The sequence below is a fragment of the Malus domestica genome, chromosome 05 (genome assembly GCF_042453785.1).
Source record: "Malus domestica chromosome 05, GDT2T_hap1".
Lineage (NCBI taxonomy): Eukaryota > Viridiplantae > Streptophyta > Magnoliopsida > Rosales > Rosaceae > Malus > Malus domestica.
Window position 1 is genome coordinate 12445507 of NC_091665.1, and position 12274 is coordinate 12457780.

The 12274-nt window shown below is 41.0% G+C and overlaps 1 protein-coding gene across 1 annotated transcript; it reads right to left on the bottom strand.

Annotated features, from left to right (window-relative positions):
* Positions 1-2501: 2501 nt before the first annotated feature.
* Positions 2502-7294, bottom strand: LOC139196064 (uncharacterized). Its single transcript, XM_070821727.1, has 7 exons — positions 6979-7294; positions 5942-6882; positions 5472-5527; positions 4833-5367; positions 4563-4706; positions 3776-4109; positions 2502-2833 (listed from the first exon to the last, which is right to left on the bottom strand). Exons 1-7 carry the CDS (start codon positions 7292-7294, stop codon positions 2502-2504), a joined length of 2658 nt encoding a protein of 885 aa, XP_070677828.1.
* Positions 7295-12274: the final 4980 nt, after the last annotated feature.

Here is a 12274-nt window from a genome sequence, read left to right on the forward strand (position 1 = left end):
ATGCTGGTCATATAAAATTTATCAAATATTACTATCTCAGCTTATCCACAAGTTTGTACATTCTATGACTGAGGGTTGGCTTCCATGAACTCTAGAAATGCACTTAATTATTGTTGTAGCAGATCGAATCCGAAATAAATTTGTTGATGCCAGCTGTTAGACGATGACACACCCCGACCCAGAGGATCAAGGCGTGCTGGCCGTCACGTGAGCGTGACGTAACCAAAAGTGCGACATGGAAGCAAGATATAACAGAATATGAAGGAATTCAAACCATCTCTAGTAGAACCACCTACTAGAATAAAAGGATGAGTTATAAGGTAAACACATAAATTCAGAGCATAGGTTTAAGTGCAGTCAAGTAGGACCAAAATAAAAATACATCACCCACAGGTGAGTCCTACATGCAGAACGTCTGTCAGAATGCCGAAAAAGACCCCGAGAGCCACCAACCGCTAACTAGAACCTGGAGGGGCGCAAAACAAAGATGAGTGGGTCAGTAAAATAAAAGATTTTCCAAAACATTTCATTTAAAACATTTCTAACCCCTCACCGTAAAACCTGTATACTTTCCCAGAAAAATAGTATATAAACATATATATACACATATCATCAAAACTCAGCTCATATCCATCAACAGAACATCTCAGAAATAATATGCCACGCCATGCCAAATATAATCAGAAATGCATCAATATCAATTAGGTGAAATAATAAATCAACCGGAGACCCTACAATAGTCCTGTACGGCTGATTCTAAAGCTCAACATCCCACTCAGCCGGAGTCACCACAGTGACCTATACGGCCCTGCCGGAGTCACCAACTGTGACCTGTACGGCACTACACTGCACATCACTCGGAACTACGTATAGTAGTCTGTACGATGAAAGGTGTATAAATACGCTCTAGTGCTTCTTTCATCAATCATCAGCGCGCATAACTAAGGTCACCCACTAGTCGGAATCACATCTAGTGATCTATACGACTAGCATGTCGGAACCCTCACATGGTCTGTACGACATCCACCTACTTGGATCCAAGACGAGCGTGCGGTGTGGTGAATAATAATATAAGAACTAACACCTAGGGTGGAGGTTATGAGCTTTCAATGCAATTCTCACAAAATAACTCATCTGAATAATATAAAAGCTCAACTGTGCGTCCACCGCGTCAATTAACATATATATGCATCAATTATCAAACTAAATATCTCAACATTTGCATTCATGGCAATTTAAATCATAATTTTCATATAAACGCATTTTCTGGGAAAAACAGTTGTATATAGGTAATACGAAAACAAAACTGCCCACTCACTGATAAGTCGATGGGTCGTAACCCCCGTGACGTCCCTGGATGCGCTCGTCCTCGGTATAAGTGTCACCTATATGCGAAACAACTATAAAAACGTTAATTTAAACACATAACCAACAATTCGAAATAACTTCTCATACGATGCTCAAATTGGGTATATGAATATACCACATCGACCTACTCAACGTCACGGACGTCGAGAAATTTTTAGATTAGTTTTTTGGTGTCGCACGCGCCCCCACGCTCCAGGGAACGCACGGACACACGCACCTCCATGCGCGTCATCTTCCCCAGCCAGTCGCCGGACTGGTTTTTCCGGTGGCCGGATTCCGGCGAGTTTTAAAACTTCTTGTTCTCCTTCGTTTCTCAACCGTTTTCTTCGTATTTTATACCAAAATGAAGCCCCAAACATGTAGAATCACGATACACTATTTTTAAGCTCCAAAAACAACTAAATCTCACCGGAAAAAATCCAAGCAAAACCGGCCAACTTTGAACGTGGTGATCCCGACGTCCAAAACTTCCAAACGAACGTCCCCGAGCTTCCTTGGGACCTCCCTAAGCTCACTATAAGCTTGGATTGACCTAAAAATCAACCAACACCAAGTTCATGAACAGTGCCAAAATCGGTGCTTATGGTTTCGACGTGAAATCGAAAGATTTCTTACCTGAAATGGGTGTGGTTGAGTTCGTAGAGTCCTCACGAGCACGATGGTGTCTTCAAAATCCTCGATCTATGAAGTTTCAGGGGGTTTTGGTGTTGGTCCATACTATCGGGGTGAGAGAGAGAGTGAGAGCCGTGAGGGAGGAGAGAGAGAGACACGGGAAAGAGGGGGAGGAAAAGGGAAATGTCCCGAGGGTGTGTGTGTGGTCTCCAAACAAACCCAACATCAAACCCTAACCACACAAATTTACAAAACCATTAATTTTAATCCATCCCAACTTAAATATATTTTTTCCAAAACTTATTTAAAGTTAATCCAAATAACGTCACACACACACATACCTTAATACCTGCTAAGGGTAAATCTGTCATTTCACGTCCCCGACATTAAAAGTTCAGGACGGGCTGTGACAATCTCCCCTCCTTATAGAATTTCATCCCCGAAATTCCCATAACCAATTAAACCACTTAATACCCATAGAATAATCTTGGGTACATCTCTCTCATACGATTTTCTGTCTCCTAGGTAGCTTCTTCTACGGAATGGTTCCTCCACAACACCTTCACCAAACTCACCGTCTTGTTTCTTAAAACCTTATCTTTCCAATCCAAGATAGTGACTGGTTCCTCATCATATGTGAAATCCGGATTAATCTCTAGCGGTTGAGGAGGGATCACATGAGAACGATCAGAAATATAATGTCGAAGCATAGAGATGTGGAACACATTATGGACCTTAGATAATTCCGGAGGTAACTCCAACCGATAGGCAACTTCACCAACTCTTTCAGTGATCACATAGGGTCCAATGTATCTCGGACTTAGCTTCCCTCTTTTTCCAAATCGTACCACACCTTTCCAAGGTGACAATTTCAAAAATACCCAATCGCCCACATTATACACTCGATCAGTGGCATGTCGATCTGCTAAACTCTTATGTCGATCCTGGGCTGCTTTCAGGTTAGACTTAATCACCTGAATATTTTGAGTAGTCTCATCCACAATCTCTGGGCCTTCTAACACTCTTTCACCAACCTCAGACCAACACAATGGCGTACGACATGCCCTACCATAAAGTGCCTCAAATGGTGACATACCAATGCTCGAGTGAAAACTATTATTGTAGGCAAATTCCATCAAGTCGAGGCGATCATGCCAGGAATCACCAAATTGTAACACTGAAGATCTCAACATATCCTCCAACATCTGAATCGTCCTCTCTGATTGCCCATCAGTTTGAGGATGTTAAGCAGTGCTGTAAAGCAATTGCGTACCAAGAGCTTCCTGAAAAGCTACCCAAAATTTAGAAGTAAATCTTGGGTCTCGATCAGAAATAATATTCACTGGAACTCCATGATACTTCACAATCTTCGTAATGAACAACCTAGCCAATTTATTCAGAGGATACTTCTCCCTCACTGGAATGAAATGCGCTGACTTGGTAAGTCGATCCACAATCACCCAAATACCATCAAATCCGTTTCGTGTACGAGGAAGTTTATACACGAAATCCATGGTTATATTTTCCCATTTCCACTGGGGAACGGGAAGTGGCTGCATTCGCCCAAAAGGCTTCTTTCTTTCTGCTTTAACTTGCTGGCAAATAATACATCTACTCACATACTCAGCAATTTCCCTTTTCATACCCGGCCAATAATAAAATGGTCGAATGGTATGATACATCTTAGTGCCTCCCGGGTGCATCGCATAAGCTGAACAATGCGCTTCATCCAATATTTCCTTCTTTAATTCCTCATTATTCGGAACATACATTCTATTTTCCTGCATAAGCATACCATCTGATTCCCGAATCCTGAGGTCTTTCTTTTTCCCTTCACTTCTTAACTGAACCATTTCTTGAATTTCCTCATCCACCATCTGAGCTTCGAGTATACGATCAACCAAAACTGGCCTGACTTGAAAACTAGCAAGAAAGGCTCCACTTCGATCTTTCAACTCCAACTTTACTCCAGTTGCCCTCAGTTCAGCAAGAAGAGGAACACGGCTAGCATATAAGGCATTGAGTCTACCTTGAGGTTTCCTACTCAGTGCGTCAGCCACCACATTAGCATGACCCGGATGATACTCGATAGTACAGTCATAATCACTTAACAATTCCATCCACCTTCGCTGACGAAGATTAAGATCATGCTGAGTAAACAGATACTGAAGACTCTTGTGATCAGTGAAGATCTTACACTTCTCACCATATAAATAATGCCTCCAAATCTTCAAAGCAAAGACAATGGCTGCTAACTCAAGATCGTGAGTGGGATAGTTCCTTTCATGATTTTTCAACTGTCGAGAAGCATAAGCAATCACTCAATTATGCTGCATCAAAACACATCCCAAACCATTCAAGGAAGCATCACTATAAATCTCAAAATTACCGCTATCATCAGGAAGTACCAATACCGGAGCATGAGTGAGGCAATATTTCAATTGCTAGAAACTCCGCTCACAATTCTCATCCCACTCAAATTTAACATCCTTGCTTGTCAACTTCGTTAACGGCAAAGCAGTCATAGAAAAATCTTGAACAAACCGTCGGTAATAACCTGTTAAACCAAGAAAACTTCGTACCTCAGTGACAGTTCGAGGTTGCTCCCAATTCTCCACCGCCGCTATCTTTTGAGGATCAACTTGGATTCCTTGAGCCGATATAACATGCCCCAAAAATGCCACTTCAGTCAACCAAATTTGACATTTACTGAACTTAGCATACAACTGATGCTCCCTCAATTTCTTTAACACCAAGTTAAGATGTCGGATATGATCTGCTTTAGATTTAGAGTATACCAGAATATCATCAATAAAAACAATAACAAATTTATCAAGATATTGCTGGAATACCTCATTCATCAACCTCATGAAAGCTGCAGGTGCATTAGTCAACCCAAATGGCATAACCAGAAATTCATAATGTCCGTAATGGGTTCGGAAAGCTGTCTTAGGTACATCTTCCTCTTTAATCTTCAACTGATAATAACCGGATCTCAAATCAATCTTAGAAAATACACACGCACCTTTCAGCTGATCAAACAAATCGTCGATGTGAGGCAATGGATAACGGTTTTTAATCGTTATCCTGTTCAATTGCCTATAGTCAATGCATAATCTCAGAGTTGCATCTTTCTTCCTCACAAATAATACTGGAGCTCCCCAAGGTGACGAACTAGGCTGAATGAAACCCTTATCAAGTAATTCTTGCAACTGAATTTTCAATTCTCTCAACTCAGCAGGAGCCATTCTATAAGGAGTTAGAGATATAGGGTCAGTACCTGGAAGCAAATCAATAGAGAATTCCACCTCTCTGTCTGGCGGCAGCCCCAGCAAATCATCAGGAAATACATCAGGATAATGTCTGACCACACCAACTTCTTCTATACTAGGAGAAACAACATCATTTAACACCACATGTGCTAAATATCCCTGACAACCCTTCGATAATAATTTCCTTACTCTTATGGCAGAGATAACACCATGTCTCACCCCACCTCTTTCGCCCACAAAAGTAACCTCGGGTAGTCCAGGGCGATAAAAAGTAACTGATTTCCCATAACAATCAATATGGGCACGATTATAATGCAACCAATCAGCCCCTAGAATCACATCAAAATCCACAATATCTAACGGGGTAAGATCAGCTGGCATAACTATGCCCTCTACCATCACTGGACACCCAAGATACACACTATCAACATAACATTTATCTCCTCTAGGCATGGCAAACTCTAAATCAAATCCTAGAGGTGAAGGGTGAGGTTGAGTCATTTGAGCAAACATATGAGAAATCACAGAATGCGTAGCACCACAATCAATCAAAACCTTAGCAAAATGACCAAGAACATTTAACGTACCCATGATCAAGTCCGGATGATTCTGAGCCTCTTGCAGTGAGATGTGATTAACACGCCCCTGAGCTTGCTGTCGTCCACCACGACCTCTACTACCTTGATTACCTCGCCCCTGGGGAGCACGTCCCTAGCCTGACTGACTAGGCTGCCTAGATGATCCTGCACCACTAGTAGCAACTTCCCCCTGACGGGGCTGACCTCCCTGATGCCACTGAGATCCACCAACTGGCATGGATGAATAAGAAGAATAACCCCCGAAGTCCTGAGAATACCCTGTCTAAGAATAAGGCTCCTGGGGATACTGATAAGGTCCGGAAGCATACGGAGCAGCATCCCCTGGTAGTGGTAGGCACCACCACGACCCGACTGGCCATAACTGCCCGGTTTAAAGCTCTGCTGAATCGGCGCTGAAGGTGGCATAGTGGTCTGCTGCGGTCTCTGCTGACCTTGGGGACACTGAGAAGCCCGATGTCCCATTTGCCCACAAGTAAAACAAGCACCACTACCTCTCCTACACTCACCATGATGACGAAAATTACAACGGCGGCACCACGGAGCGCCAGAACCACCAGCACCACCAGAATCCCTTTGCTTCTTAAATCTAGGCCCACCAGAAAATCTACCACCACCTCTCCTCGGGCCAGTAATACTATATCCACCACTAAAAGAACTCGAACTCGCCTTACTCTTCTTAAAATTCTGCGTCTTGCGAGGTCCCGGAATAGAGATACCCTTACCTTTATCATCCTTCTTCTGACCGTCATTCTTGTCCTCGTCATCCTCACTCTCACTGGGAAGATTATCAGAGTCCTCCATCCTAACCAAAATCTCGAAAAACTCATGATAATCGGCGCAGGGAAATGCACTGGCAAAAGTCCGCCACTTTTTCTTAGATCCCAACTTGAAACGTCGAAGCATCTCTCCCTGATTACCAGCTGTATCAGGGTCATAACGAGACAAATCCGTAAACTTTCTGTGGTACTCATGAGCTGTCATATTCTTCTGTTTCAATCGAGTAAATGCCTGTTTCTTGCGATCAATATACTCTGGGAGGACAAATCTTTTCTTGAAATTATCTTTAAATACTTCCCAATCAGATGCCATAGCTGGGGACATAAACTGCGTCTGATTCCTCTACCAACCTGCCGGCTCTCGACCCAAAAACCAGGTAGTGGTCTCAACCCACCTATTAGCCGGAAAGTTCCCCTGACTTTGCATCACCTCAAATGTCTTTTCAATATGATCTAGCCATTTCTCTGCCCCCTCGTGACCTTCATTACCCATAAAACGATCCAGTTTCAAATTGTACATGGTCTCCAAGGGTGTCCTCTGAGGTGGGGGAGGAGGACGAATTACATTCTGAAAAGCCTTAGCCATTGCTTCCCCCAACTGAACGATATTCGGGAAATTAGGGTCAGGAGTACGGCGGGACTCCCTATGCTCTCTACGAGGCGGCATAATTCTGACAGAAAACATCAAAAGATCATTAAAGCATTAACAATTGTACATGACTGCAACCTAGGCTCTGATACCAAACTGACACACCCCGACCCAGAGGATCAAGACGTGCTGGCCGTCACGTGAGCGTGACGTAACCAAAAGTGCGACACGGAAGCAAGATATAACAGAATATGAAGGAATTCAAACCATCTCTAGTAGAACCACCTACTAGAATAAAAGGATGAGTTATAAGGTAAACACATAAATTCAGAGCATAGGTTTAAGTGCAGTCAAGTAGGACCAAAATAAAAATACATCACCCACAGGTGAGTCCTACATGCAGAACGTCTGTCAGAATGCCGAAAAAGACCCCGAGAGCCACCAACCGCTAACTAGAACCTGGAGGGGCGCAAAACAAAGATGAATGGGTCAGTAAAATAAAAGATTTTCCAAAACATTTCATTTAAAACATTTCTAAACCCTCACCGTAAAACCTGTATACTTTCCCAGAAAAATAGTATATAAACATATATATACACATATCATCAAAACTCAGCTCATATCCATCAACATAACATCTCAGAAATAATATGCCACGCCATGCCAAATATAATCAGAAATGCATCAATATCAATCAGGTGAAATAATAAATCAACCGGAGACCCTATAATGGTCCTGTACGGCTGATTCTAAAGCTCAACATCCCACTCAGCCGGAGTCACCACAGTGACCTATACGGCCCTGCCGGAGTCACCAACTGTGACCTGTACGGCACTACACTGCACATCACTCGGAACTATGTATAGTAGTCTGTACGATGAAAGGTGTATAAATATGCTCTAGTGCTTCTCTCATCAATCATCAGTGCGCATAACTAAGGTCACCCACTAGTCGGAATCACATCTAGTGATCTATACGACTAGCATGTCGGAACCCTCACATGGTCTGTACGACATCCACCTACTTGGATCCAAGACGAGCGTGCGGTGTGGTGAATAATAATATAAGCACTAACACCTAGGGTGCAGGTTATGAGCTTTCAATGCAATTCTCATAAAATAACTCATCTGAATAATATAAAACCTCACCTGTGCGTCCACCGCGTCAATTAACATATATATGCATCAATTATCAAACTAAATATCTCAACATTTGCATGCATGGCAATTTAAATCATAATTTTCATATAAACGCATTTTCTGGGAAAAACAGTTGTATATAGGTAATACGAAAACAAAACTGCCCACTCACTGATAAGTCGATGGGTCGTAACCCCCGTGACGTCCCTGGATGCGCTCGTCCTCGGGATAAGTGTCACCTATATGCGAAACAACTATAAAAACGTTAATTTAAACACATAACCAACAATTCGAAATAACTTCTCATACGATGCTCAAATTGGGTATATGAATATACCACATCGACCTACTCGACGTCACGAACGTTGAGAAATTTTTAGATTAATTTTTTGGTGTCGCACGCGCCCTCACGCTCCAGGGAACGCACGGACACACACGCCCCCACGCGCGTCATCTTCCCCCGCCAGTTGCCGGACTGGTTTTTCCGGTGGCCGGATTCCGGCGAGTTTTAAAACTTCTTGTTCTCCTTCGTTTCTCAACCGTTTTCTTCGTATTTTATACCAAAATGAAGCCCCAAACATGTAGAATCACGATACACTATTTTTAAGCTCCAAAAACAACTAAATCTCACCAGAAAAAATCCAAGCAAAACCGGCCAACTTTGAACGTGGTGATCCCGACGTCCAAAACTTCCAAATGAACGTCCTCGAGCTTCCTTGGGACCTCCCTAAGCTCACTATAAGCTTGGATTGACCTAAAAATCAACCAACACCAAGTTCATGAACAGTGCCAAAATCGGTGCTTATGGTTTCGACGTGAAATCGAAAGATTTCTTACCTGAAATGGGTGTGGTTGAGTTCGTAGAGTCCTCACGAGCACGATGGTGTCTTCAAAATCCTCGATCTATGAAGTTTCAGGGGGTTTTGGTGTTGGTCCGTACTATCGGGGTGAGAGAGAGAGTGAGAGTCGTGAGGGAGGAGAGAGAGAGACACGGGAAAGAGGGGGAGGAAAAGGGAAATGTCCCGAGGGTGTGTGTGTGGTCTCTAAACAAACCCAACATTAAACCTTAACCACACAAATTTACAAAACCATTAATTTTAATCCATCCCAACTTAAATATATTTTTCCAAAACTTATATAAAGTTAATCCAAATAACGTCACACACACACATACCTTAATACCCGCTAAGGGTAAATCCATCATTTCACGTCCCCGACATTAAAAGTTCGGGACGGGCTGTGACAGACGAAGTTACCGGATACCGTATATCATACAAAAGTACAAAAACAAAATGATGTATTGTGGTATAAGAAAAAAGGCCTTTTTTTATTAGAACTCCGCATAATATTAAATACATTGCACATTAAAATTTAATATTTAATTACTCATATACCTTAAAATGCAATGACAATATTTCCTTCCTAAAGATTAAAAAAAAAAATTCTACATACACCCAAAATCACTTTTAACATGTATATTGATAGGTATTTTTACCACCTGCAAAAGTAGGAATAAAAATACTTTAAAATACTTGCAAGAGTACAAGGTTATCGTGGTATAGCAGCTCAAGTAATGTCGTTTTCCACAGGGATTGAATGAATAATTTATGTTAAAACCAAATCTTAATTAATTATTTGAAAACAAAGATTGGAAGAGGTTGATATTATTACCTAAAATATTAAAAACGAATTTAATTAAAAATAATTAAATAAATTTGGAAAGTAAAGAAAACAAAAGAAAATAGTTTTGAAAATAAATTTGAGCACTAGGGTTTTACCGTTACCTTAACAATCCTACGTAGTTCTTCCAATTACTTATGAATTATGCATGCATATTTGAAGGTTAGGTTTTCCTAAAGAAACTACATATTCTGGCTAAGGCTCGTGGCCTCACCCTAACAAACGAAACAGTTACTAACAACCATAAAATAAAATATTATTAAAAACATTGATAGAAAACAACTTGAAAATAAACTTGAATCATCAAAAGCTCTCTAAAGCCAAAGTGTTACGTTCTCCTCTTTTTTTGTAATGGCTATATTGTTGGAAATGTGCCCTAAAACCAATCATATGATGATACTTTACGGACATTTCACATGTTAAACTAATCTAGTTTAATATCAAGGGCAAATATTATTGTTTTAAACCGTCTCATATAAATGTTATATGCTTAAACGATAAGTCCAAGGAATATGTAATTAGGAGAATGTAATTTAAAGAAGTTAGATTCATGAGACCATTCTCTTTCGTATACATATCCTAAACGTTCCTGATCATAGGATTGCCAATTGGGCATTGACAGTCCGTTAAGATCAGTGCGTGCTGTGTCTTCTCTCAGGAAGAGTGACTGGTCTCGAGTCATTGGTGTGATTGACACCAAGACAAGCATGTAGGTTCTCAATAGAGAATGAGTCCACTGAACACGATCAACGGTGAGTTCTCATACTCATGTCACATGAGAACTCATGGTTGGGATAATGCAAAGTAGTCATTTGACCTGAGGCATCATAGTTGTCTTGTGGTTAGGTCCTTGATCTTTGATTATGTCAAAGTCACTCCGTCAAAGGGTGTCCACGACATAGTTGGGGTTAAGCCACTTAGCCATGGAGGCAAGTGAATGCGCAACAAGAGATCTCTAACCTTCAAACTGTTTGAGGGAGAATACTCTATGATATGATTAAGAATCTCTGGCCAGAGTATGAATGAGATTTAGGAAGTCGTTCCAAGTCACATTCAAGGTAATCATATAAGTAAGAGAATCACATTGGATAGTAGACATGAATAAACTATCAAACCAAATAATGTGGTCAAGAGTATTGTATTAGAGAAAGACCGTATTGCATTGTAATCCTAAAATGAATAGGTTCTCTACCTCTTCTGATTAGCTTAGGTAACCATGACATACTGCTAGGTGTCACTCATGGTTTGTGGAAGCCCTAAACGTGTATAATCACTAAAGGTAGAATTGAAAGTAAGTTTCAATTCACAATCGATTTGAAAGAGTTCTAATCGCCCACTGCCTCGCTAAAAGGAACCTAATGGATCGTACACTGCGTAAGGTAGAGATTGAAGAAATAACGGAGATGAGTAAGGATAATTAAATGGTTTAATTATTTATGGCGAGGATTAATTAATATGTTAATTAATCAAACGAATAAAGTTCGTTAAAGACCTCGGGTTAGATTTGGGCCGCAAGGCCCAATGGGATTTGAATGTCAAGCCCATTAACTCAAGTTGTATGACAACTTGAATAAACAAAGGGCTTGAAAGTCCAATAAACCCTTAAGGCCGGCCAAATAGAGGAGGGTAGTGAACTTGCTTTAATTGCAAGTTTGCCACTCCATTGTGAGGTGGTATAAAGGTAACTTTATAGCCATTTCATCCTTAGGGTTTCTTTTGGAGAAAATTGGAGAGAACATGTCTCTCCCTTTCTCTCTAAGAGGCCGGCCCCCTTGGAGGAGATTAGCTAGCAATCTCTCATCCTCCAAGGTCACTTCTCTCTTCTTCAAGTCTCTTCTTGGTGTGGAAAAATTAGAGGTTCTCTATTTTGAGAACTTGGAGAATCTTTTCTACCATCCTCCTCCAAGAAATCGATGGATCTTAGAAGCAATGAATGAAGGCCCTCTCCTTGGGTGATTAGCCTTTGCTTATGCAAAGAGGAATCAACAAAGGTATAATATTTCTCAACTCACTTTGTTCTTGAGTTGAGTCATGGTTCACCTAACTACTAGGCTTTGAATTTCATGGGTAATGTTTTGTTTTTGAGTGCATACAAGCATGATTCCGCCTTTAATTGTTAATTGCATGCTATAGATGTTGCTTAAATGAACATTTTTTTCACAAAATTTCCTTCATATATATCTTTATTTATACTACTACAAAATAACCCTAAAAGGTCTTAGAATAAAACTAGGAAGCA

Excerpts from the sequence above, each read along its gene's own strand:
- LOC139196064 (XM_070821727.1), bottom strand. The coding sequence starts at position 7,294 with ATGCCGCCTCGTAGAGAGCATAGGGAGTCCCGCCGTACTCCTGACCCT. Across the intron at positions 4,110-4,562 it reads AACCTCGAACTGTCACTGAG|CGAAGGTGGATGGAATTGTT; the intron begins GTACGAAGTTTT and ends AATCTTCGTCAG. Across the intron at positions 2,834-3,775 it reads CAGGATTCGGGAATCAGATG|GTGTGGTACGATTTGGAAAA; the intron begins GTATGCTTATGC and ends CACCTTGGAAAG.